General features: G+C 48.2%; 1 protein-coding gene across 3 annotated transcripts in view; it reads left to right on the forward strand.

Annotated features, from left to right (window-relative positions):
* ELMO1 (engulfment and cell motility 1) overlaps positions 1-22057 on the forward strand; it is a 392098-nt gene that overhangs the window by 111401 nt on the left and 258640 nt on the right. For all 3 annotated transcript variants that reach the window (XM_036327308.1, XM_036327309.1, XM_036327310.1), the window contains exon 5: positions 17231-17281. In XM_036327308.1, coding sequence (XP_036183201.1) covers positions 17231-17281 — 51 coding nt within the window. The remainder of the gene's footprint in view (positions 1-17230; positions 17282-22057) is intronic.

Genomic DNA, 22057 nt, shown 5'->3' on the forward strand with positions numbered 1-22057 from the left:
CTTTGTGCTTGGTGCTGCGACTACAAAGACCTGGTGGGATAATGCCGTCCTCTCCAGGCTGCGGGACTGGCGTGGGCCAGGTGCCCTTGGCGAGCAAGCACACTTTTCATTCACTTCCACTCTTACAGGGAACATACAAAGAAACAGAAAAACACAAAAATATAATTCTAAAAGTGGTCCATTGGGATTTTATTTAAGACTTTCCATTTCATTAAGAGATGAGTAGAAGGGGATAGCTACCTCCTACAGTGTACAGGGTGTCCCCCAAAATGCATACACACTTTGAGTAATTATTCATTCCATTGAGTTAAATTGGTAAAGAAACATCAAGTGAGCTGTCAAAAATAGATATGGATACTTTTTTTGCAGACACCCTGTATTTCTTCTTTCCCCCCCTTTTCCCCTCAGTGTTTATTTTTCCTTCTCCTTTGCCCCTTTCTTCCTGACTTTTTTTCCTGTCTGTGACTTCATTTTCCTTTCACCCCATCTCCCATCACTAACCTCTTCTTTATTCAGTTATCAGCCATCTTTTAGGACATGTCTCTTTGTAGTCTCCGTCTGTGCATGTGTTTTCTTTCTCTCCCTCCGTGTTCACATGCCCTCTCTCTTGCAACTTTAGATTTTTAGATATAAAAAAATAATGAGGTGCCATGTTACTAATTTAATGCAAATTAATATAAAACACCCTTTCACTTCAGTACCTGCTGCTCCTAAGCAGTTATGAAATCTCAAATTTGATTAAAAAAAAAATCTCCACAAACAGATTAAGCACATTGGAGATGGAAGAAAAGAGGAAAAGCAAAATATTGTTAATGATTATATCTTACTAATCAGAGAAAACTACTGACATTTTAGTAGACACACATTTTAGTGTACTTGAGTTTGGGTGTGCATCTGTTTCTGTAAAATGGGATCATAGCATATATGTCCTTTTATAACTTGCATTTTAATGTAACATGTAGCAGGCATCTTAGCAGGTTAGTTAATATACTCTGCCTGCCCCACTGCATAAGGAGAATTAAAGGGGATAATGCAGGCATCACACTTAGCCTGTGGTCATGTCTCAATGACTCATATTTCCTATTTATTTGCCCAACTTCCTTAATGGCTGAAAAGTATTCAGCTCAAGTTTTAAATAATTTTTTTATTCATTTATTTTTTAAAAATATATTTTTATTGATTTCGAGAGTAAGGGAGAGGGAGAGAGAGACAGAAACATCAATGATGAGAGAGAATCATCGATCGGCTGCCTCCTATACGCTCCCTACTGAGGACTGAGCCAGCAGCCAGGCATATGCCCTGACCAGGAATCAAACCGTGACCTCCTGGTTCATTGGTTGACACTCAACCACTGAGCCACGCTGGCAGGGCTGTTATTATTCATTTAGATTAATTACCTCCTCTCCCACAGCTGCTTCTTCTTGTTCTTCTTCTTCTTCTTCTTGTTCTTCTTCTTCTTCATAATGTTGAAGTGACCATTCCTTAACTATTTCCTTACAAGCTATCAATAGAAGTTGAATGATGAGTCAAAGAAATGGGTGTCCCAGGATTATGCAGCCCCGTTTACTGATCACCTCATAGGTCCTGGTTACATCCACGGGTGATTCCATTTAAACATGAAGCTCACAGATGTGGGCGGAGTTTGAGGTTTCAGGTCACACAGCTTCTGAGTGTCAGCTCTGGAAGTGAAACCGCCATCTCTGTATTATTGGGGAGAAAGTTCCATGGCAGGGGCTTTGAGAGGTGGCTCAGGAATTGCAGAAGTATGCAGTTTATATATCCTTCTAAAATACTGTCTTGGACTATGTAAACACGAACAAACTGTAATGATGGCTTCACTTTTATTAGTTTAAGTTGCTGGGCAAAGTAGCCTTGAAGCTGACCTCAGTGTGAGGCACTTCATGGCCTGCACTTCTGGGCATATATTTGCCCTCCTTAAACATGTCATTGGCTGGGAAGATGGCACTGTTTTATTTTAAATCAGGCACGAAGCCACCCACTGCAGCACAACTATCCCAGCAAGCTCCCTGCTGCCGCACCTGTGCCGGCTCCCATCCCGCCAGGCAGAGGGCGGGCGTTTGGCTCAAGAGCATGTCAGGTGTCCAATGGCAGAGGGAAAACGAACTTTATTCCTTTCCATAAACGCTGGGTGCTTCTTGCCTGAGTCCAAATATTTATTATAAGGAATGAAAGCTGAGATTAGGTGTTAGTTTCACTGATGGGAATGAAAATGTGTTTTATTTTTTATTTGAATTTATTGGGGTGACATTGGTTAATAAAATTGCATAGGTTTCAGGAGTACAATTCTATAATACCTCATCTGTACATTGCATTGTGTGTTCACCATTTCAGGTCAAGTCTCCTTCTGTCACCATATGCCCCCCTTTACCTTCTTCTACCACCCCACCCCCTTTCTCTCTGGTAATAACCATAGCGTTGTCTATGTCTATGAGGTTTTTGTTTTTTGGTGGCTTAATCCCTTCACCAAGAAAAAAGTACTTTAAATTGTGCCTTTTCCAAGCATATGGAGAAACTTCTGAGATTTCAAGATAAGTGACCTTTGACAGCTACATACCTTGTGTGGGAGGCAGAATTCCAAGATAGCTCCCAAGATTGTCACCCGCTGCTGCTACCTGCCCAGCGCGATCCTCTCTCCTGGAGTGTGCCTGGCCCTGTGACTATGATGGGGGTAGAGGGAGCTTAGTTATACAACCACAAGAAACGGATTCGCCAACAACTGGAATGAACTTGGAAGAGGCCTCTGCATGAGGATGCAGCCAACTAACACCTCGATGTCAGCCCTGTGAGGCCCAACGCAGAGGACCAGGCTGGAACCTACCAGACTCCTGACCTGTAGAAACGGGCACATCACGCCTTTGTGTTGTCAGCGGCTCCGTGGCGCTGATTTGTTCGGCAGCGAATGTATCCAGATTTCCTCCACACTGAGTGAGACAGCAAAGCACAAAACCAAATTGAATGTAAAGGCTTGTTATTGCAATGATCATACATAATAAGAGATACTGCATTTTTATGCTAATAGAAAGCCTCGTTATTCCTGCTGATTATTTTAATAAACTATACACTTACCAACCTAAGCTCATAAAACATATTAATATAAATACAATGCTCCTTTGTCTATTTCAGATTCTGAGGCACTATCTGAGAATTCCATTATTTGAAAACCACTGGCTTGACTAATAGGCACTTTTTTAAAAAGATCTCATTTTGGGGGTTTTAAGACTGTAACTGTTGGCGGGGAACGAAGAGCAGGGTTGCGCAAGGCTAATTTGGAGTTGGCACGTGGAGTTTAAATGTATGTTTATCGTTAATTGTTCCCTCATTACCAAGTAATTCATCAATGCAAGGCATCCAGCCACTGCTTTTGATTCAGACAGATGAGTTCTGCACTGGTGATACTGCTTTTGAAAGCAGAATTCATTTGAATAGTAATTTAAATGTTTTAATCATGAAATATCTCAAGCATATCAAGAAAGTACAGAAAATGATATAACTGCCACCTATAACCCCGATCATCTGGATGTTAATAGATGTTAACATTTGCATACTACTTGAGATCATCTCTTTAAAAATGTGTATCCCTGGCCTGTGTTGTTCAATGGTTAGCGTGTCAGCCTGCACACCAAAGGGCCTTGGGTTTGATTCTGGGGCAAGGGCACGTACCTGGTTGTAGGTTCACCCCCAGCCCCGGTTGGGATGCGTGCGGGAGGCAACCAATACATGTATCTCTCTCACGTCAGCGTTCCTCTCTCTCTCCCTTCCCTCCCTCCCTCCCTTCCTGCCACTCTAAAAAAAAATCAATGGGAAAAATATCCTCAGGTGAGGATTAACAAAAAAGTAACAATAACCATAATAAATGTGCAAGTCCAGCTGAAGCCCTACTGTATCATTTTTCTTCTCCTTCTACTCCTCCCTTCTCAGACGTAAATAATTAGCCTAAAATTGATATGTATTATTCGCATGAATGTTTTATAGCTTTTCTACACATGTAGAATAATATAGAGCTTTTAACTTAAATTATTGTTATCATACTGTCGGTAACCTTATGCAATTTAATTTTTCTCACTTGCAATTACATTTTCCAATGGGTTCTGTGGCATGAATACACAGCGGCTGACTTATCCACTTTCCTGGCCCGTGTGGGTGTGGTGAGCACACTGCCATGAGCGCCCCTGTGTGTGTGCATGTGGCCCCGCTGGAAGGTTCCTCTGGACGAGAATGCAGAGGCCGCTGGGTAGAGGGATGCCCACCTTCACCTTTACTAGGTACTGCCAGGCCGCTTCCCAAAGTGGTTTGATGAGCCTCGTCCCACCCTCCATGTAGAGGCTCATCTGTGGCGGAGAACACGTCTGTAGGAGAGGTGCTTTCTGCGTCAGTTCGGTCCCACTCCTGAGGCGCACGGCCATCCTGGCTGCATTCAGCTGGCCTCTGCTTCAGGCCTCTGCCTCCCGGGCCCGTGCCCACGGCAGCACGGCTCCTCGAGACAAGGCCTGGATGTCCGAGCGCCATGTGTGCTCCCGTGAACAGGAGGAGAACGCTAAGAGGCAGATGAGCTTTGAAGACTTTCAAAGGTTTGCCTGTTTCGTTTCCTTCTCTTACATCTGTCATCCCTCCTGACTCCTCTAGAAAAGTCTGCAAAATTCTAATTTCCGTCCTTGATCAAGAAAAGAAGGGAGGGCCCTGGTGGGGCCTCAGTTAGAGCCCGTTCTTCCTCTCCTGTGGGCTGTGGGGTCCTTGCACCCCAGCACGAGTCCTGCTTGTCTAGGGCCTCTCCAAGCCTCTTCTCCTTCCCGCCCTTCCTCTCCAGGCCGGAGTAGGCGGGTTCCTGGGGGTGGTTCCGGACCCGCTTGGGAACCCCGCCACCCAGTCGCTGCAGATGTCGGCGGCTGGTTTTCACTGGGCTTCTGGGAGCGCAGCCTGATGCTGTAGTTTAGGGCAGCAGTGCGATGGCGTTTTTTTGACATCATTGCGGACACAGGGATTGATAATGGGACATGAGCAAATACATCTCAGTTCTAAAAAAAAAAGAGCTTAGAACATGTGCCTACTAGTGGGCATGAAGTAAACCTCACTGGCTGACTGGAGAGTGTAGGGTAGAGGAGGAGAGGAAACGCGGCCCGGGATTCATGTGCCGTGTGGGAGGAAGGCGGCCTGAGCCTATGCCTTTACAGGCTTGAGTGGCCAGTTAGCTTTAGTTTACAGACTGACTCTGGCTGTTGCTCCAGGCCACATAATGGTTAAAATGTCTGTTCAGTTCATTCCAAAAGCACATACCAGGCGCTGTTTTGGGCACTGCTGACGAACAAAAGGTGAAGATGCTCACGCTTCTCGGGCATATATTCTCGCGGCTGTGGAGACAGACGGGAGATGTAGAAAACTGAGCCAGGTATTTATTTCCCGATTGGGGTGATGCTATGAAGGAAGTAGGTGAGGAGACATAAGATATGGGGGCAGAGCGTGGCAGACATTGCTGCTCAGGTTTAGTCTTCTGGGCCCACCATAGAGTATAGGTTCAAGAACCCATCAGAAATATGACTTGGCTTGGTTCAGGTTTATCAGTAACCAGATATAAATGAGCTAAGGCTGTGGGAAGGTGGACATGATTTTCAGAAAGGAAGGCTTGAGCCCTCATTCCTCCAGGTTATGTGAGCAACAAACTTACCCTCGGTCTCAGGCAGCCATTCTGCTCCCGGATTTTGTGCTACCCCAGGCCAGCCTCTGGGCTTCACCTGGTGGTTGGGCCATTTCTGGGACAACCCGTCTCTCACTGCAGGACCATGGGTGCCCACCAGTGGGCATTGGCCAGGAGTGCTGGGAGGGTCAGGGCTCTCTCTGAAGAGGTGACATGTGAGCTAAGATTTGACAGCCAGTATGGAACCTACTGTGGGGGAACGAGAGGGAACAGGACAGGAGCCGGGTGGGAGGTGGGACCACGTGGTGGCTGTGGAGGTTGGCGGGGCCATCTCAGGCTAAGGCTCTAACCGCGGTAGAATTTGGACTTTCTTGTAAGTACAATGAAAAACTACTGCTTTAACCTGATGTCCATGAACTTGTTTAGGATGAAAGTCACACCTGCAGGAAAATGTGGAGTTCGCATTTACTTCAGAAGCAAATGTGGGCAGCAAGGCATGATGTATAAGCAGTATCGACACCGATGTTACCAGTAGAAGTAGCTATTTCCATCTGTGACTGTTATTACAGCGACCTCACAGTGTCACTTATGACCATTATACCTAATTAGAAACGATGGTGGTTATTAGACCTTACAGTTATCTTGTCATTTCACGCTTTATCGCGGGGCAGCCTGTGGGCCACATCCAGGCAGCCCGGGTTTTGTCAGTAATGTGACTGGAGCACAGCCACGCCCGTGCGTCCCTGTCATCGCTGCAGCAGCGCCATCTGGCCCAGGCGCCTTAGCCACTCGCTGCCTGGCTTCCTGGAGGGTTGCGGATCCCTGCACTGCCGAGGCTGCATGCATGTGACTGTGATACCATTTCAGAAATACCTGGGAAAGTGTTGGTTTCTTTGCAAGCTTATGTGTTTTATTGTACACGTTTAAAAACATTGCTCAGAGAAGGGCCCCCTAGGCTTCCCAAGACGGCCAAGACATTCACGACGGAAAAGAGAAAGGGGAAAAGTCCGGACTGATGCGCCAGAATGGGCCGGTGTTCCTTCTGCCCAAGGCGCCTGGCCCTTTTTTTGTCTGGTGCCCAGTGCAGGACCTGCCTCTTCTTCACAGGTGGTGTACTGAGTCCTCCCCACATGTCTAATTTAGACCCCGTGACGTGGGGCCTGGCTGTGACTGTCGCGCAGAGCAGTGACCGAGGCCCCGAGGTGTCCTGGCCGTGCATCCCTTACTGAAAGTTCCCTGAGCTCCTGCTGGGTGCCAGGCACTGTGCCCAGTGCCAGGTACCAGGGCCGGCAGTGGTGAGGCCAAGGTTTGAGTCAGGCCCGTCTGATCCCAGTGTCCGGGTGGCACACAGACCGCGGCATATTCAGGATGCTGTGGGACACTACGCTGTCTCTTTGGGGCCAGCCGGCTAGCTCGGTCACTCCTCCCCTCTGTGTCCCCACCCACTTGGCCCTGTAGCCCTCCTCTCTGAGGTCCACGTCTCCTCCTCTCCCCGTCTGCCCGCTTGGCCCACAACAGGCCACGAGTCGCTATTTCCCAGCCGCGGCAGCGTCCTCGGGGGTGGCCAGTGCCACTAGCACAGCGGGAAGGCCACGTGTTGTGAGCGCGGGCTCTCTCCTGTGAGGCCAGCTCTCTCCTCCACCCTCTGTGCGTTTCCGCTGCCGCGGGCTCTGCCCTGACCCTCAGTCTGGGCCTAAACGTTTACACATGTCCTTCAATTGGGGGGCAGTTAGAGCTGACGGCAGGGACAGGGGCCGGGAAGGCCTGATGCCTGTGGCCCACCCGGCTGGCTCGGCAGGTCCCCTGTCCCCCAGGCCGCCGCTCTCTCCCCTAGAAATGCCAGCAGCGCCCTTTGCCTGGGTGGCCAGTCACTCCCAGCACCAGGCGGAAGTTCCCCACCGTCTTTCCTTCGGTTCATTAACAGGTCGCAGGTGGCGAGCATCGTCCACCTGGTCATCTGCCCGAACACCGGTGGTTTCCAGTGCACACACGCCTCATGCTCCCTCCGCTGGGACTCAGCAGCACTGGCTTTTGCTGCCGCCGTGTTAATGTTAGTTTTTCAGTGACGGTGACGTACAATAGTATATTAGTTTCAGGTGAACAGCACAGCAATTAGACATTTCCACCACAAGCCACCCCCTGATACTTCCGCCACCCAACTGGCACCCCACATGGTTATTACGATATTATTGACTGTACCCCCATGCTGTACTTCACCTGGGACCCCTTTATCTGCAGGAGTGTTTGCACCTTCATTTCTCACTTCAGAATGTGACACCTTCCCGTGTTATTAAACACCCTTTCCCACCAGCACTTTCATGTCTCTAGGGTGTGTTGCTGCCACATCTGTACGCGTTTTCCTCCAGATGGGGGGCGTTTGGAAGACAGGGTGTCACTCGGGGTGCAGTCACAACTTATTGATACCATTTTTTTGAACAGGGGAAATTTAACTTAAAGATTCTTTTTAAATAATTAAAAAAATTTAATTTGAAATTAAATGAAACTTTAATTTAAAGAAGCCGGTTAACTGCAATGAAAGGGGTAAGGGAAGCAGCCGTTGCAGCCAGGTAGCCGTGGCCTTTCCTCTGAGAGGAGCAGACAGTGTAAGAGCTGGAGAGCAAGAGAGGACATGTGCCCCCCCCCCCCCACTCCCCGCAGGGCTCCTGAAAGAGGGCAGGGCCTCCCTGACATCCACATCACCTCCTCCATGCGGGATGCAGCCTGTGCTGGACTATGGACGTGAGCCTGTGCTGGAAGGTGGGTTGCCAGAGCCGCGATGTGGCCTGGGAGACGGGGAGTAGAGGCTGAGGGGGCAGGAGGCCTGAAGGCGTCCACACTCACTGAGTAATGATGACAGTGGGCCCTCCAGGCAGGATGGTGGCAGTGCCCTCTACCCGGGAAGCTTAGCATTCCCCCCACGGCAGAGCCAATGCTTGCAGGGTCCGCTCCTTTATCGGCACAGGCTGGACCAAGGAAGGTTGGCTTTGACTTAGAGACAACGAATAAATGAATGAATGAATGAATGATGGGAATACTTGGACTTGCTTTCAGTTTATTTTTTCTCCAGTGTAAAAAAAAAAGGCTGCTGTGGACATCTTTTGTCAGAAGTCTGCATCTCTGATGTTTCCATAGAGAAAATTGGTAGAATTTGTGAACATATTTAAGGCAATTGTTGGACCTTACAAAATCACCTACCAAAAATGCGTTCCTGCTTATTCTGCTCCAAATGATGTCTGGGAGGAAAGGCATACGTTTTTGTCACAGAACATATTCTTCATTGGCTGTTTGGATCTCGGGCTGGTTTGTTGAATTGTGAGCTTGGAGACTGGGGGTGATCAGAGCCAGTGGTGTGGGGCTGGAGCTGGCAGGCTGACTGACTGAGGAGGGTCCAGGCCCCAGAGGCCGGGGTCTTCCATCGCCTCGCCCCACCTCCTCAGCTCACCCGCTTCCGCTCTGAGTCTCTGTGGCCGACAGGTTCATGTCTCTGCAGCATCCCCTTCCTCAGTCAGTGGTCTTGCTCAGAAGCCGTCCACATTTCCTCTGTGTGTGTTACTGAGAGTTAAAGAGGAGCAAAGAGATGACCTTTGGTGCTGGGCCCCTTGCCTCGATTCTGTTGTTGTTTTAATCCTCATCTGAAGATTGTTTTCCATTGATTTTTAGAGAGAGTGGAAGGGAGGGGGAGAGACAGAGAAAGAGAGAGAGAGAGAGAGAGAGAAAAACATCGAAGTGAGAGAATCACATCCATTGGTTGCCTCCTGCACATGCCCTGAACAGGGCTGGGGATTGAGCCTGCAACCGAGGTGCATGCCCTTGACGGGGAATCGAACCCGGGACCCTTTGGCCCATGGGCCAACGCTCCATCCACCAAGGGAAACTGGCCAGGGTGCCTCTCTCCTGTTGATGAGGAAACTGGATCAAACTGACCTGCCCAAGGTGACCCGACAGGTCAGCTGGCCCAGGCCCAACCTGGGGTTTCTTCCTTCAGTCCCCTGCACCTTCCAACCCCTAGACCCCCCAGCCACACTCCCCCCCTTCTTACCATCCTTCCAGGACAGCACCTGCAGGGAGAGGGGTGCTGCTAATACGTGTCCTCCACCTCCTGATCTGATGGTCACACTGTGCCCTGGCTGGTGCCAACCCCGCTTCAGCTGCTGTGCTCAGGGGGCCTGGCTACACAGGCTTCAAGGCTAAGTTCAAGACTCACATCGAAATACCGACCTTCTAGCCCAGCCGGCGTGGCTCAGTGGTTGAGCGTCAACCTATGAGCCATGAAGTCACGGTTCGGTTCCCGGTCAGAGCACATGCCTGGATTGCAGACTCGATCTCCAGTGTGGGGCGTGCAGGAGGCAACCGATCAATGATTCTCTCATCATTGATGTTTCTCTTTTCCTTTCCCTTTTTCTCTGAAATCAATAAAAATTTAAATAAATAAATAAATAAATAAATAAATAAATAATGACCTTTTATTACTTCTTCAGGAATTAGATGCAGTCGTGTTTTATCCTAGGGCCGTAAGGGACGTGGACATGGCTTGAGTTCTACCCTGAGCTTTGGGTCCTGGGGCCCGGACAGCACATGACTGTGGGTGGGTGTATGCTTACTCCTGCCCAGTGAAGTTACGGGAAAAGCAGGCACCTTCCTCGCCTTTCTGAAGGGGTGCTTTTTGTTGTTGTTGTTGCAATTGTGAACATTTAATAATGCATGTTCCCTTACGATAAGCGTGTTCTTAAACATACTGTTCCTAATCTCTAGCTCTATCTTGATCGTTATCTCTGCCATCTATTGACCACATGCCGAGGGGGTAGGCATTCTCCTCACGTTCTCCCTGGGGCTCCTGCATCCCTGTTGCCCTGGGCTCCTGTGAGCTGCCTGCCCGCTGCTCTCCAGGCCTCCACTGGGGCCTGTCACCCATGCAAGGACAGCAGACCTTCCCGCCGAACAGCCTGCACCTCCTGGTCTGTGCTCACCCCGCTAAGAGGCAGGCAGCAGCCAGCTTGCTCACTGCGCGTCCAGTTCTTTCTCCTTCCGGTGTGGGGAATCCCACAAAGGCTGTGTAGGTGCTGGGAAACGTCAAAAGACTTGAGAAAAGCTGCTGCTGAGAGGAGAAGCTGGTGAGGGGCAAGAAAAAAGAGGGGAAGTGCAGTCCATCCAAACCCTTCAGCTATAGGTGGAGACCAGCTGCCAGAGCGGTGGAGGGGGTTGCGGGGACATTGTCCCTGATCATAAGTGACCTTGGGGAAGACCGGAATGTCACTGAGGGGAAATGTTCATTTACAGCAGCCTGCCACCCTTTCTCCCTTCTTCCTCCTCCCCCCCTCAGCCTTCCCTCCTGGCGTTGGGGTTCAGATTTTCGGTTATTTCTAACATCCCCCTTCAAATGTCTGACCTGCTATCCTCTGGAGGCATTGCTCTGTCACCTAGCAACCGGCATATCCCATACTGGTCCCCAGTTATCTCCTTCAGCCTGAGATTCGAAGATCACCCAGATGGACACGGGACACATGGGGCCAGGTCTCCATGCCAAATCAGTCTCTGTGATGATGGAGCAGTGGATGTGCAGAACAGGGAGCCTGCTTCCTGGTCATGCATCCAAAGTAGGGATTTCATCCCATCTGGGGGTGGGAGAGAGAGAGAGAGAGAGAGAGAGAGAGAAATCGAGAAATCCTTGGAGCTGCCTGCACTCTGGGGGCCTGCATTATGGGGTCACACAAGCCCCCTCCCCCTCTAACCTGCAAAATAGCAGGAAGAGGAGTAGAATTGGAGTTTTGACCAGGAAATTGTTCCTAAGTTGTCTGTCTAGATAGAAAGTTGGCACACTGAGAAAAACACACTTCAGAGGGAAAAGTCGGAGGAGGACATGTTTTCTGCATGAGCTTCTTATCCACTCCACACAGAGGCCCGAGTCTCTGAGCTCCTTCTGCGAGGAACAGGCACCCCTTGGAGACGTGGTGGCGGGAGGGGCTATACAGCCTGGGCCTGGGCGTGAGGAGGCAGCGGTGGCTGCCGCTGGCTTTCCCTCCTGCCTGGACACTGGGAACAGTCCGGACGCTCCCACGGAAATGCTTTCTGCTCCTTTTCTGCCCTTTATTAATTTATCTGTCTTTTTATTCACTAGTTTGTTTATTATTGAATTTATTGGGGTGGCATAGGTTAATAAAATTATATAGGTATCAGGTGTACAGTTCTATAACACACCATCTGTATATTGTATTGTGTGTTCACCACCCAAGTCAAGTTTCCCTCCATCACCATTTATCTCCCTTTACCCTCTTCCACCTCCCTCCACCCCCTTTTCCGCTGGTGGTCACCAGATGTGTGTGTCTAGGAATCTTACTGCCTTGTTTAATCCCATCACCTTTCTCGCCAAGTCCCCCTTTCAGGTGTCATTCCTTTCCTGGTGTGTCCCAGCCTCCAAGATCACTCAGGACGTATCTCCGTTCCAGGATCAAATTTTGTCCCTGAGATGTGCTGTTTCCTCTTCTGTCCCGGGAAATCCTTGCTGGTACAGGATGGTCTTGGAGATCACCTCCAAGGAGGCCTTCGCTGGACACCCCTTCCCCTCCCCGCCCCTCCCACGTGCATGCGCAGTGCCCATCACGCACTGTGGGCCCAGGACGCCTCCTGGTCTAGGTGTAATTATCACCTATCAGTCTCCCACTTTTATTGAATTCCCGGCGGACAGAAGTTAAGTCTTATTTAAGTTTGTATCTACCTCAGTGTCTCCTCTATGGCCAGGCGTGCACTGGGTTCAGCCATTTATTCAACATATATTTATTGAGTACTTCCCATATGCCAGCCATGGAGACTCATGTTCTAGAAAAGAGGAATATAGCCACGATAAACTACCTCTTCTCATGGAGGTGACATGCTAAGGGTGAAAGGAGATAGTCAACGAATAAGATAAGCAAAATCACACACACACACACACAGTGCTTACTGAAGGACTGCCTGTGACACACACACACACACACACTCACACACAGTGCTTACTGAAGGACTGCCTGTGACACACACACTCACACAGTGCTTACTGAAGGACTGCCTGTGACACACACACTCACACAGTGCTTACTGAAGGACTGCCTGTGACACACACACTCACACAGTGCTTACTGAAGGACTGCCTGTGACACACACACTCACACAGTGCTTACTGAAGGACTGCCTGTGACACACACACTCACACAGTGCTTACTGAAGGACTGCCTGTGACACACACACTCACACAGTGCTTACTGAAGGACTGCCTGTGACACACACACTCACACAGTGCTTACTGAAGGACTGCCTGTGACACACACACACACTCACACAGTGCTTACTGAAGGACTGCCTGTGACACACACACACACTCACACACAGTGCTTATTGAAGGACTGCCTGTGACACACACACACACACTCACGCACACTCACAGTGCTTGCTGAAGGACTGCCTGTGACACACCCACACTCACACACACCCACAGTGCTTGCTGAAGGACTGACTGCCTGTGACACACACACACAGGCCTGAGAACAACAAAGGCCCTCAGACCCCCCTCAACATGCTGCTCTGCTGAGAGGAGAGGCACACGTTTGTGAGTGTCCTGTCTTCTGGATCGCAGCTGCTGACTGTCGTCTTAGGCTGAGGGGAACATAGACCACACTCCTCTTTTTATTGATCAGGTTATATATAGGGACGCGCTGGAACCAGCTACACAGCAATGTGCTTTCGGGTGTTATTTTTGTGCTGAATAATGAACAGCTAACTCTTTTTGGGGCGCTGGCAGTGTGCCTGCCACTGTTCTAAGCACTTCCGGCGGATTATGTCATTTAATCCTCGGAACACCCTCGGGAGACAGGCACTATCCCCGTTTGCACACCCGGAAACGGGCACACAGCTGTGTCCCTGGCCCCAGATTCCGCAGGTAAAGGAGGTCCACTGCAGACTGTCCTGCCTGTAGACCCTGCTCTAAAGCGTTGCTCTCCTCTGCCCAGGGGATGCGTGAAATCAGAGCAAGCGCAGCCTTTTCCTTTGTCACCGGGTGTCCATGCCAAGCTGGCACTCCTCAGTGCGCAGGTGCCCTCCGCCCGCGAGAGGTCCCGGGACCTCCCTGACAGGACAGGCTCCCAGGCAGGCGGCCACCAGTGCTTTTCTCTCTGAATTTGGTCTGGCCTTCTGTTGGGACCTTAAAGTTTTTGCTTGTTTTGTTTTTTTAATATGTTCTTATTGATTTTAGAGAGAGAGGAAGGTAGAGAGAGAGAACCATTGATATGAGAGAGATCAATTGACTGCCTCCTGCATGCCCCCTACTGGGGATCAAGCCCATAACCCGGACATGTGCCTAGACTGGGAGTCAAACTGGTGACCTTTTAGTGCACAGGATGATGCTCAACCAACAAAGCCACTCTGGCCAGGGTGGGACCTTTAAATTTTTAATACCTGTATTAATAGTTCTTTCACTTATATTTTTTATTCCAAAGTACAAAACACTGATTAAGCCCTAACCGGTTTGGCTTATTGGATAGAGCATCGGCCTGCAGACTCAAGGGTCCCAGGTCTGATTCTGGTCAAGGGCATGTACCTGGGTTGCGGGCACATCCCCACTAGGGGGTGTGCAGAAGGCAGCTGATCGATGTTTCTCACTCATCGATGTTTCTAACTCTCTATCCCTCTCCCTTCCTCTCTGTAAAAAAAATCAATAAAATATATATTTTTAAAAAACAACACTGATTAAAAAGCATTTTTTTCCGGGAAAGGAAGAGAGAGAAGGCTAATGAGCTGCCGACGGAGAGCCCAGCGGAAGGGATGGTGCTGCTCTCTGTGTAGCAGCCGCGGTGGCTCTTCTCCAGCCCTTTGCTCGCGAGGCACGGAGCACCGCCACGCCTGGTTCCCCCTGCATTTTCTGTGTGATGACTCCCCCTCCCGTGTTGGGGAAGCGGAGACTTGGATCAGAGTGGTGAGGTCGCTTGCACTAGTACACACAGCGGGATTTGAACCCAGCTCTGGCTGCCCATGGTTTTAATACTGCTATGGTTTCTCACAAGCAGTCCTCAGGACCCTTTCTTCAAAGACCCCGTACTTGGACCTCAGAACATTAGGAGTCAACATGGGGCCTGGAGCCCCGCTGCTTTATTTCACCCCAGACTCCCACCCAGCGCCCCGCATCCGTGGGCTCACGGGGACCCCCGGAGTCTGCAGAGCATGTGCTAAAAGTCTGTGCTGTCATGGATGCTGACCAGTTGATGAACTCACCCCTCGGAGGATAAATGCAAGCTCTAGGTCTTCCTCTCGTTGCCAGGGAGACTGAGTCCAGCCCCTCCCGGCAGGTCCTCCCCTCCCCTTTCTCCCCTCCATGATGTTGAGCAAGTAACTCACCCTCTCTCTCTTGGAAGTTTCGGTTTCTTATCTTTAAAATGGGAACAGAATTAGGATGATGGTTAAATCGGTATTACAGCCCAGTGCCTTTCAATAAAGGCTAGTTTACTGCTGTTACTAGGATGCCTCATCCCCTCTCCAGTTTCCATGAGGAGAGATTGCTAAACCCTCCTGGCCTCTTCACAACACCGGGGTCTTTCCCTCCTGGACTGATTATTTGAGGAGAATAAACTGGGCCCCTTTTTCCTTTTGGGAGGGAACGTGCCTTAGGTCTTACCTCAGTAGGCATCTAATCTGAGGGTTTGGTTAGCTATCTGCTGTTTTCACGCTGAGCCTCGTTCTGCATAATTAGTAACAAATGGGATATTCTAGCATTCATCTTCTGATTCTATTTCTCAATTCATTTAGAAATTGAGCAGGAAAGAGGTATGAAACTTGTCCCTTTAATATTCTAGAATTAGTATGTGCTCTCTCCCTCCCCAATTCTCATAGAGTCAGGATTTTAGGATTGAAAGGAGACCTTTTATTTATTTATTTATTTATTTATTTATTTATTTATTAAAGTATTACAAAGAGTATTATACATGTCTCCTTTTTTCTCCCTCTTGACATTTCCCCGGCTTCCCCCACCCCCAGTGTCTTGTGTCCATTAGTTATTCTCATATGCATGCATATAAGTCCTTCGGTTGATCTCCAAAAGGAGACCTTTTAAATGACTAAAATTTATTTCACCTTCTCATTGCTGAGCCTGGCGCAGGTGGTCATTCAGCCCTGGCCTGCGTCTCCCGTGATGAGCAGCCAGCTTTCTCGAGGGGCGGCCCCGGGGGTCTGGCTGGGGATGCTCTCGATCTATCGGTTCCGAGGAGGGTCTGGTTCCGCAGTGCTGGGCCCTCAGGCCTGCTGTGCTCGGTAGGAAATGCGCAGCTTAGGGTTTCTTTGGGAGAAAGTGTTGGCCTGAAGCCTGAGGGAGAGTGAGTGTTCTGCGTGGTTTTGGCATCAGACCCCAAGAAATTTCCCACCACCTCAGTGTGCCTGCTGCGTCCTGAGGAAATCTTAGTGTCCTAGAGGAAGCAGGAGAAGGCCAGCCCTTTGTTAACCTCCTGGCCTCGCAGCTCCTGGTGGGCGCTGTGAAGTGTGTCTCCGGGGAGGTCTCCTGAGGGCTGATTACTGGCCTCAAATAAAACTGCCAGTGAAATTCTACTCTCCGAGAGGCTAACAGAGAGCTCAGAACACTCCCTCAAATAGCCTCCCCCAAACACACCGCCCAGACTGACTGGTCGGCTCTGCTCCTGTCTGCTCTTCGCAGCTTTAATGACACACAATCCACAACCCCCGAAACGGGCCTTCCTGAGGTGTTCAGTTCAGTGGTTCTAGTATATTCATAGATTTGTGGAACCATCACCGCCACCAGTTTGGAACGTTCTCATGGCTCAGAGAAGAACTGCTGTTCCCGTTAGCATTCTGCCTCATGTCCCCTCCCCTCCCCACCCGTGGGAACCACCAGGGCTTCCTGTCTTGTGGATGTACCGATTCTGGACATTTCATATACCGTAATGGCATCAAACCACGTGCGGGCTTTGTGTTGGCTTCTTTCACTTAGTGCAATGTTTTCAAGGTTTATCATGCTGCAGCACGTACCATGGCCGAGTCATATTCCATTGACTGGGCCTGCCACATTTTGTTTATCCATCCTTCAGTTCATGGACAGTCAGGCTGTTTCCACTTTGGGGTATTACCAACAATGTCTCTATAAATGTTCATGTACAAATTTTTGTGTGGTAGGCAAAAGTAGATTCACAGCTGTTTGTATGGATAAGGACCGGCAGGTTATGATCATTACAATAGCATTATTAGCTCTGTGTTTTGCACCCTCTCAACTGTAAGCCTGCTTTTATCCACCCTGTGTTAGTAGAATTACTAGATCATAGTCCCTTAAAAACCTTTCAAAATTGCTTTTTTTTGGTTGGGTATTCTTGGGCCCCTATTTACTGCCTCTGTGCCGAATGCTGTCTATGACTTGATATAAAATTAGCACATCTGGGAGCCAGTTTAAAGTTCTTAAAGAACTAGTTCTTTGTAGAAATAATTAAAAATTCTTCAAGTGAGGATAAACAGAATCACAAGGATGCTTACGATAGTCTTCAGGAGAGTACATTCGCCTTTATTCTCTTCTTTCCAAGCTTCTGTTGGAAGATTTACAAAGACTGTTTTCTTTTGCAGAATCGCAATGAAATAAAAAATGGCACCATCCTTCGATTAACCACGTCTCCGGTGAGTAGGTCTTCGTGTGTAGCTTTCCCGTAAACACTTCCTCTCCTGTTCCTCTACATGTGATTGTGAACATTCATGTGTGAAGATGACGTTAGTGCAAAACGGAAGGTCTCTGGAACATCCTCACACGCAGATTGCGGATAATCAGGAACGCTCTCCCTGTATTTCCCACTACAAGACAGGCAAGCCGCCCTCCAGGTCAAGTGCAGACACATACAGTGACTTTCAGTTTGAGTTTGTGTGTCATCTCCACCGTCCTCACAGTACAGAAGGGATCACTAAGCTGTACTGACTGGCTTTTATCCACCTGCCCACATGCCCACCAGCACCCTCGGAGCAAATTCAAAAGACAAAGCAAACAAGACCAAAGGCAGCCTGTTACGTCCCCTTAAAGTCAGAGGGTGTGCGCGTGTGCATGTGTGTGTGTGTGTGTGTGTGTGTGTGTGTGTGTAAGAGAGAGTTTAAGCATTTTCTAGTTTGGTCAGTCATTAAAATAGTTCATAGAAATGTAGTTTAAGAAGTGTTTGCACGCCTGCTGTTTCACTGACAGCTGACTCTGGATACAACACCTTTAAAGTCTTCCAAATAAAAGCTGCTAAACCAAATGCTACAGAATATTTAGCTACTGACTGCATTGCTTATCTTTATCTTTCTCACTTCCTTGTAGATACTTTAGGTAGTACTATTAGCATATTTGAACTATATCTGTTCACAGTGCATTTTTATTGCTTTCCTAAAAAAACTAATCTTCAGAAAATACACCAACTGTTACTATTTTCACTGCATCTGCGATGAAAACTGTGTCTGACTCGCGTTTTCAGTTTCTCCTGCAGCCATGTGGTGGCTAAAAATAAATGTGAAAACAGGGAAAGGCATCTGGCTGAAATTAAATTGTGGGGACTGTAACTACCACAGATTTTTCTTGTTGGAAATTATATTAGAGAGGCTTAAAAATCCCCTAAACATTCTACCCAATCACATCTTGAACCTAAACCCAGTGATGAGCTCAACAGAGCGCGTGGCCGGAGTTGGCTGGACTGCCTTTCGAAGCCTTCTTTTCCACTTAATGGTAATTATAATTTAGACTCATTTTTCAGCGGCTGCATGATGAGCTGAGACATTTTTTGCCTGATGTAGCATTGATCTTCTTACTTGAGTCAGCAAGAATTCATGCTAATTTGACCTTTCGAGACCACAGTTTCCCTTGGTTTTTATAGTTTCTGTTTATCCTGCTAAAGCTGCTCATTTTCTTGCTGGGCAGAAAGAGTACATCTCGCTTGTTATTTCATCTTAGAATTAGAGAGGCTCTGTTTCTTTGTGTTTATTTATTAAATCTAGGCCTTCTCTAGGCCAGAGAAGTCCGTTTTCGTTTTTATTGCCATGTGCTCATGAACCAGTTTCCACAGGCGAAGCCAGTCCTTGCGAGGAGGCTAGGTGTTGGGCAGAGGGGGATTACTCAGCACCCTGAGTGTGAGCACCCTGTGGCACGGCCTGGCCCTGGCAGCGCAGTGGGGCTTGTGCTGCCCAGGCAGTGGCCCGGGCAGTCCCAGCATGGTCAGGGACGGATGGAAAGCCCTGCGCAAGGCAGTGTTATAAGATGGAGTCCACCTGCAGAAGACTGGCTCACATTCCCTAAAGGGCAGTGTTCCCCAAACAGGAATCATTGGAGGAGCGTTCAAAATGCTGATGTCACCTGGCGCGTGTGGCCCCGTGTTTGAGTGTCGAACTATGAAACAGGAGGTTATGGTTCGATTCCAGGTCAGGGCACATGTCTGGGTGGTAGGCTCGGTCCCCAGTAGGGGGCATGCAGGAGGCAGCCGGTCAATGATTCTCTCTCATCAGTGATATTTCTCTCTCTGCCTCTCCCTTTATCTCATAAATCAATAAAAAACATATTTTTAAATGCCAATATCTGGCCTTCTAATGAGAAGCTGAATTACAATGTGTAGGTCCAGGAATCTGCATTTTAAGAGAGCACTTTAATAGTTTGGCTGTAGCCACAGTGTCTAGAATTGGGAATTACTGTATAATAAGCGAGATATTTTGAATTTGTAAAGTTCACTTGTTGCTGGTGGATTTTTTTATTGTTCTGTGTTTAACTGGAAAATATGGCTCAGCATATGCTAACTCTTTCACTTTTTACATGTGTACTAAAAATAGGTTAAAAATAACTGTCTCCATCACATTGGCTAGGAAGTGTTAGAGAGCGTCATAAAGAACCAGCAGCTGGTGTTACACCAGCTTTCCCAGTCCTTTCATCTGTCTTGGCTCTCTGTAGCAAGGACATGCACACGCACATGCGTACACACATGTACAGCTGTACTGGGTTTTACAAAACTATCAGAGGTGCTTTTTGTGCTGGCTTTGGTTGATGAATTTGTTTTCTGTCTTCCTCTATCATAGAACAACCCTTTCTGATTGTTCCTAGCAGAATAGGGGATTCATAAGAGAAGATCTATAAAAACAACCTGCACTGTTATTCTTATAAAAGCCCTTACACCTGGCCGGTGGCCCTCCTCTGCATTGCACACTTTATTTTTATTTTATTTGTTGTTAATCCTCACCCGAGGATATTTTTCCATTGATGTTAGAGAGAGTGGAAGAAAGAGGGAAAGACAGAGAGAAATATTGATGTGAGAGAAACACATTGATTGGTTGTCTCCTGCATGAGCCCTGACCAGGGCCTGGGCCGGGGAGGAGCCTGCAACTGCGATATATGCCCTTGACCCAGAATTGAACCCAGGACCCTGGTCTGCAGGCTAACGTTCTATCCACTGAGCCACACCGGCCAGGGCAGCCTTGCACACTTTATACAGCACCTCGAGTGATCATCTTAAACACGTGTGCCTCTCAGGTGTCATGGCTTCACCCATCTCCCCACGGAAATTGCCACGGAAATATAACCATGGACATGCCCAGGAAATGGGTGCAGATGGGTGTGTTTGAGCAGCCAGGGTCAGAGGCGTTTTCGGTCGTGCAGCTGAGCAGCGGTTCCTTGTGCCTGCCCTGGGAATGGCAGCAGTGCAAGTGGAATCTGTCACGTGTTACCTGAAGCAGCGTATAAATATGCATTTGGCCACTGTTGTATTTGAGGAAGCTTGGGGTTGCCAGACCCTTGGTTTTACTTCCCTGAAATTTTGTTTTAAAAAGCCCCTACAGTGAATCTATCTCTAGTCTCGCAGTGAGAAAGGCCTCTCTAAGTACAACACAAACCCCAGGAGCCACAAAGGAAAAGATTGACACATTTGACAGCGACAAAATAGAAACCACACAAGCTTGATGTTTGGAAAGAATTCCAGAAACAAATTCAAAACCAGCGCATTAGGAAAAACAGTTGGCAATATGCGTGACAGATAGAGTGCTAATTCCTCAAGTTCCAGGAATTATAAATAATGCCCCAAAACAGATGGCCAAAATCTATAGGCAAAAATGATCTCTGTTTTTATATATCTGTCTCTCTCCATGTCTGTTGATCTGTACGTTTGTGTATCTGTTTATCCTGGCAGGCAGAGCCAGGATAAATGTAAATATGAATATGGAGACATACATAGATCTATAGCTATAGATATATAGGTATAGGCATATAGATAAATATATAGATATAGATAAACATGAAAGAAGAAACTCAGTCTCTCTCTCAGAAGAGATGAAAATCTGTCCTCCTCAGTAATCAAGGTGTGAGGCCAGCTGCTGTGGTGTTGCGAGTATAAATTGGAACAGCCTCCCCTGGCCGGGCAGTTCAGTGGTTAGGGCATCATCCAATACGTCAAGGTTGTGGATTTGATCTGCAGGGCATATCGACCAATGAATGAATAAATAAGCGAAACAGCAAATTGAAGTTTCTCTCCCCCCCTTCTCTGTCTTTCTAATCAGTAGAAAACATTAAATTGGAGCAGCCACTTTGGAAGGCAGTTTAGCTGTATCCACCCAAGTTTAAAATATATGTGTTTTTGTCCTGACAGTTTTACCGCTGGGAACTTATCCAATAGGTAGACTCATAAGGACACGCACACAGGGCTGTGTGCATCATTGTTTTTAATAATCAAGAAATGGAAAGCTGGTAACTGTCTACCAGCCGAGCCTAGCTCATATGCATGTGACAGGACAGTGTGCAGCGGTTAGCAAGACCATGGCGTGTGCCGCCTGGAGACCTTACAGAATCACAGCATCAGTGCAAAGGCAGGTTGAGGGCCTTCTGCGTGGAGCGACCCCGAGAGGTACGGGGGAAGGAGGCATATGCATGCTGATGATGGACGACATCATTCTCAAGCGCTCACTGCAATTAGCGTTGGGGTAACTTTAGTTTATAACGTCTGGCAGTACTTACATATTTTTATGCCATGCGCTGCTCTCATTTTTAACTAAATGAACAGATACACAGTTATCGTAAGGTCACCACAGCCTATAAGAGGTGAGTCATAATGTTCTCTACTGAAAACATTTCAGCGTTCCTAACTTTGCAATATGTAAGAGCCCTTTTCTGTACGGCCTGGTTTCTTCTGGCCCATTGTTTTGGCCGTTGGGCCCAGTAAATAAAACTGCTCTTCAAATGCCAGCCGTGGCTTTGCCAGCTCTGAGCACGGCCCTCCCTTTCTGCTCCTCTTGTGTGGGGACCGCTGTTGGGGCATCCAGGCCAGAGGGCCTGTCACGCTGGTTTTGGGGACTAGTCACTCTGGCAGAAAGGAAAATGGTGGTATCTCAGTCACGTGGACACAGGTTATCAGAGATTCTTAACAATAAGACCATTAACAATTTTAATGTTTAATTTCTTCTGAC

This window comes from Myotis myotis, unplaced genomic scaffold (genome assembly GCF_014108235.1).
Source record: "Myotis myotis isolate mMyoMyo1 unplaced genomic scaffold, mMyoMyo1.p scaffold_m19_p_11, whole genome shotgun sequence".
Lineage (NCBI taxonomy): Eukaryota > Metazoa > Chordata > Mammalia > Chiroptera > Vespertilionidae > Myotis > Myotis myotis.